General features: G+C 62.3%; 1 protein-coding gene across 1 annotated transcript in view; it reads right to left on the reverse strand.

The window, feature by feature from the left end:
- Positions 1-790, reverse strand: part of RPH3A (rabphilin 3A) — a gene marked incomplete at its 5' end in the record, with an annotated part of 11,930 nt that overhangs the window by 7,446 nt on the left and 3,694 nt on the right. The window contains 3 exon segments of the mRNA XM_010151483.1: positions 3-42; positions 623-674; positions 676-740. Of these exon segments, the coding sequence (XP_010149785.1) occupies positions 3-42; positions 623-674; positions 676-740 (157 nt within the window).

Consider the following 790-nt stretch of genomic DNA (forward strand, 5'->3'; position numbering starts at 1 on the left):
GGGGAGGCCGTGGGGCTTGCAGGGAGTTGGTCCGCTTCACACCTGCGAGGAGAGGGGAGAATCAGCAATGGCTGGAATTGGCCAGGGAAGGGCAGATGGAGGCAGCAGAGAGAGGTTTGGTTGATGGACGGAGATCACATGTGCTGAGATAGCGTCTCAGCCCCGCACGCTTTGGGGGCCAGCACTGTGGGGAGCAGGTGCAGCCTGGGCTGGAGGGGGGAGCTTTTCAGTAGCGGGACCTCATGCTGCACCAATCCATCTGGAAAAAAGGGAGACGCGGGAGAGGTGAAACAACGGATGAGGATGGATGTGGTTGCAGCCAGGCACTGGTTGAGCTGGAAGGTGAACGAACCCATGAGCATCACTGCCGTGCCCGGCCAGCAGCAATGCCCCAGGACCACTGCTGTACAGCAGACCCCTCTCCACACCTCCCCCCGAACTCCCCCATCAGCAAACCCCATGGAGCAGCGTAAAACAGCAGGAGGCAAGCGCCAGTGCTCTGCGATGTGAAATCCCTCAGCATCACTTAGTGCTTCACATCAAGTGGAGACAACCCCGGGGGGATGCTGGATTCGTGCCTCCCAGCCCTCCCCTTCCAAGCAGGCAGAAGCACAGCTCTCACCAGGGCTCCTGCTGACCCCGCTCTCGGCTGCGTAGTCACGGCTGTCGGGGTTGCTCGCTTCCGCAGGGCCCCGGCCTGCCCACGTAGCTCCCTCGGGCAGCTGCCGTTGCATCGCTGCCTGCGGGGAAAGCGATAAAGGCAGTGGGTGAGGCTCACACCCTGACCCCC

The sequence above is a fragment of the Eurypyga helias genome, unplaced genomic scaffold (genome assembly GCF_000690775.1).
Source record: "Eurypyga helias isolate BGI_N326 unplaced genomic scaffold, ASM69077v1 scaffold4610, whole genome shotgun sequence".
In the NCBI taxonomy this organism is placed as follows: domain Eukaryota; kingdom Metazoa; phylum Chordata; class Aves; order Eurypygiformes; family Eurypygidae; genus Eurypyga; species Eurypyga helias.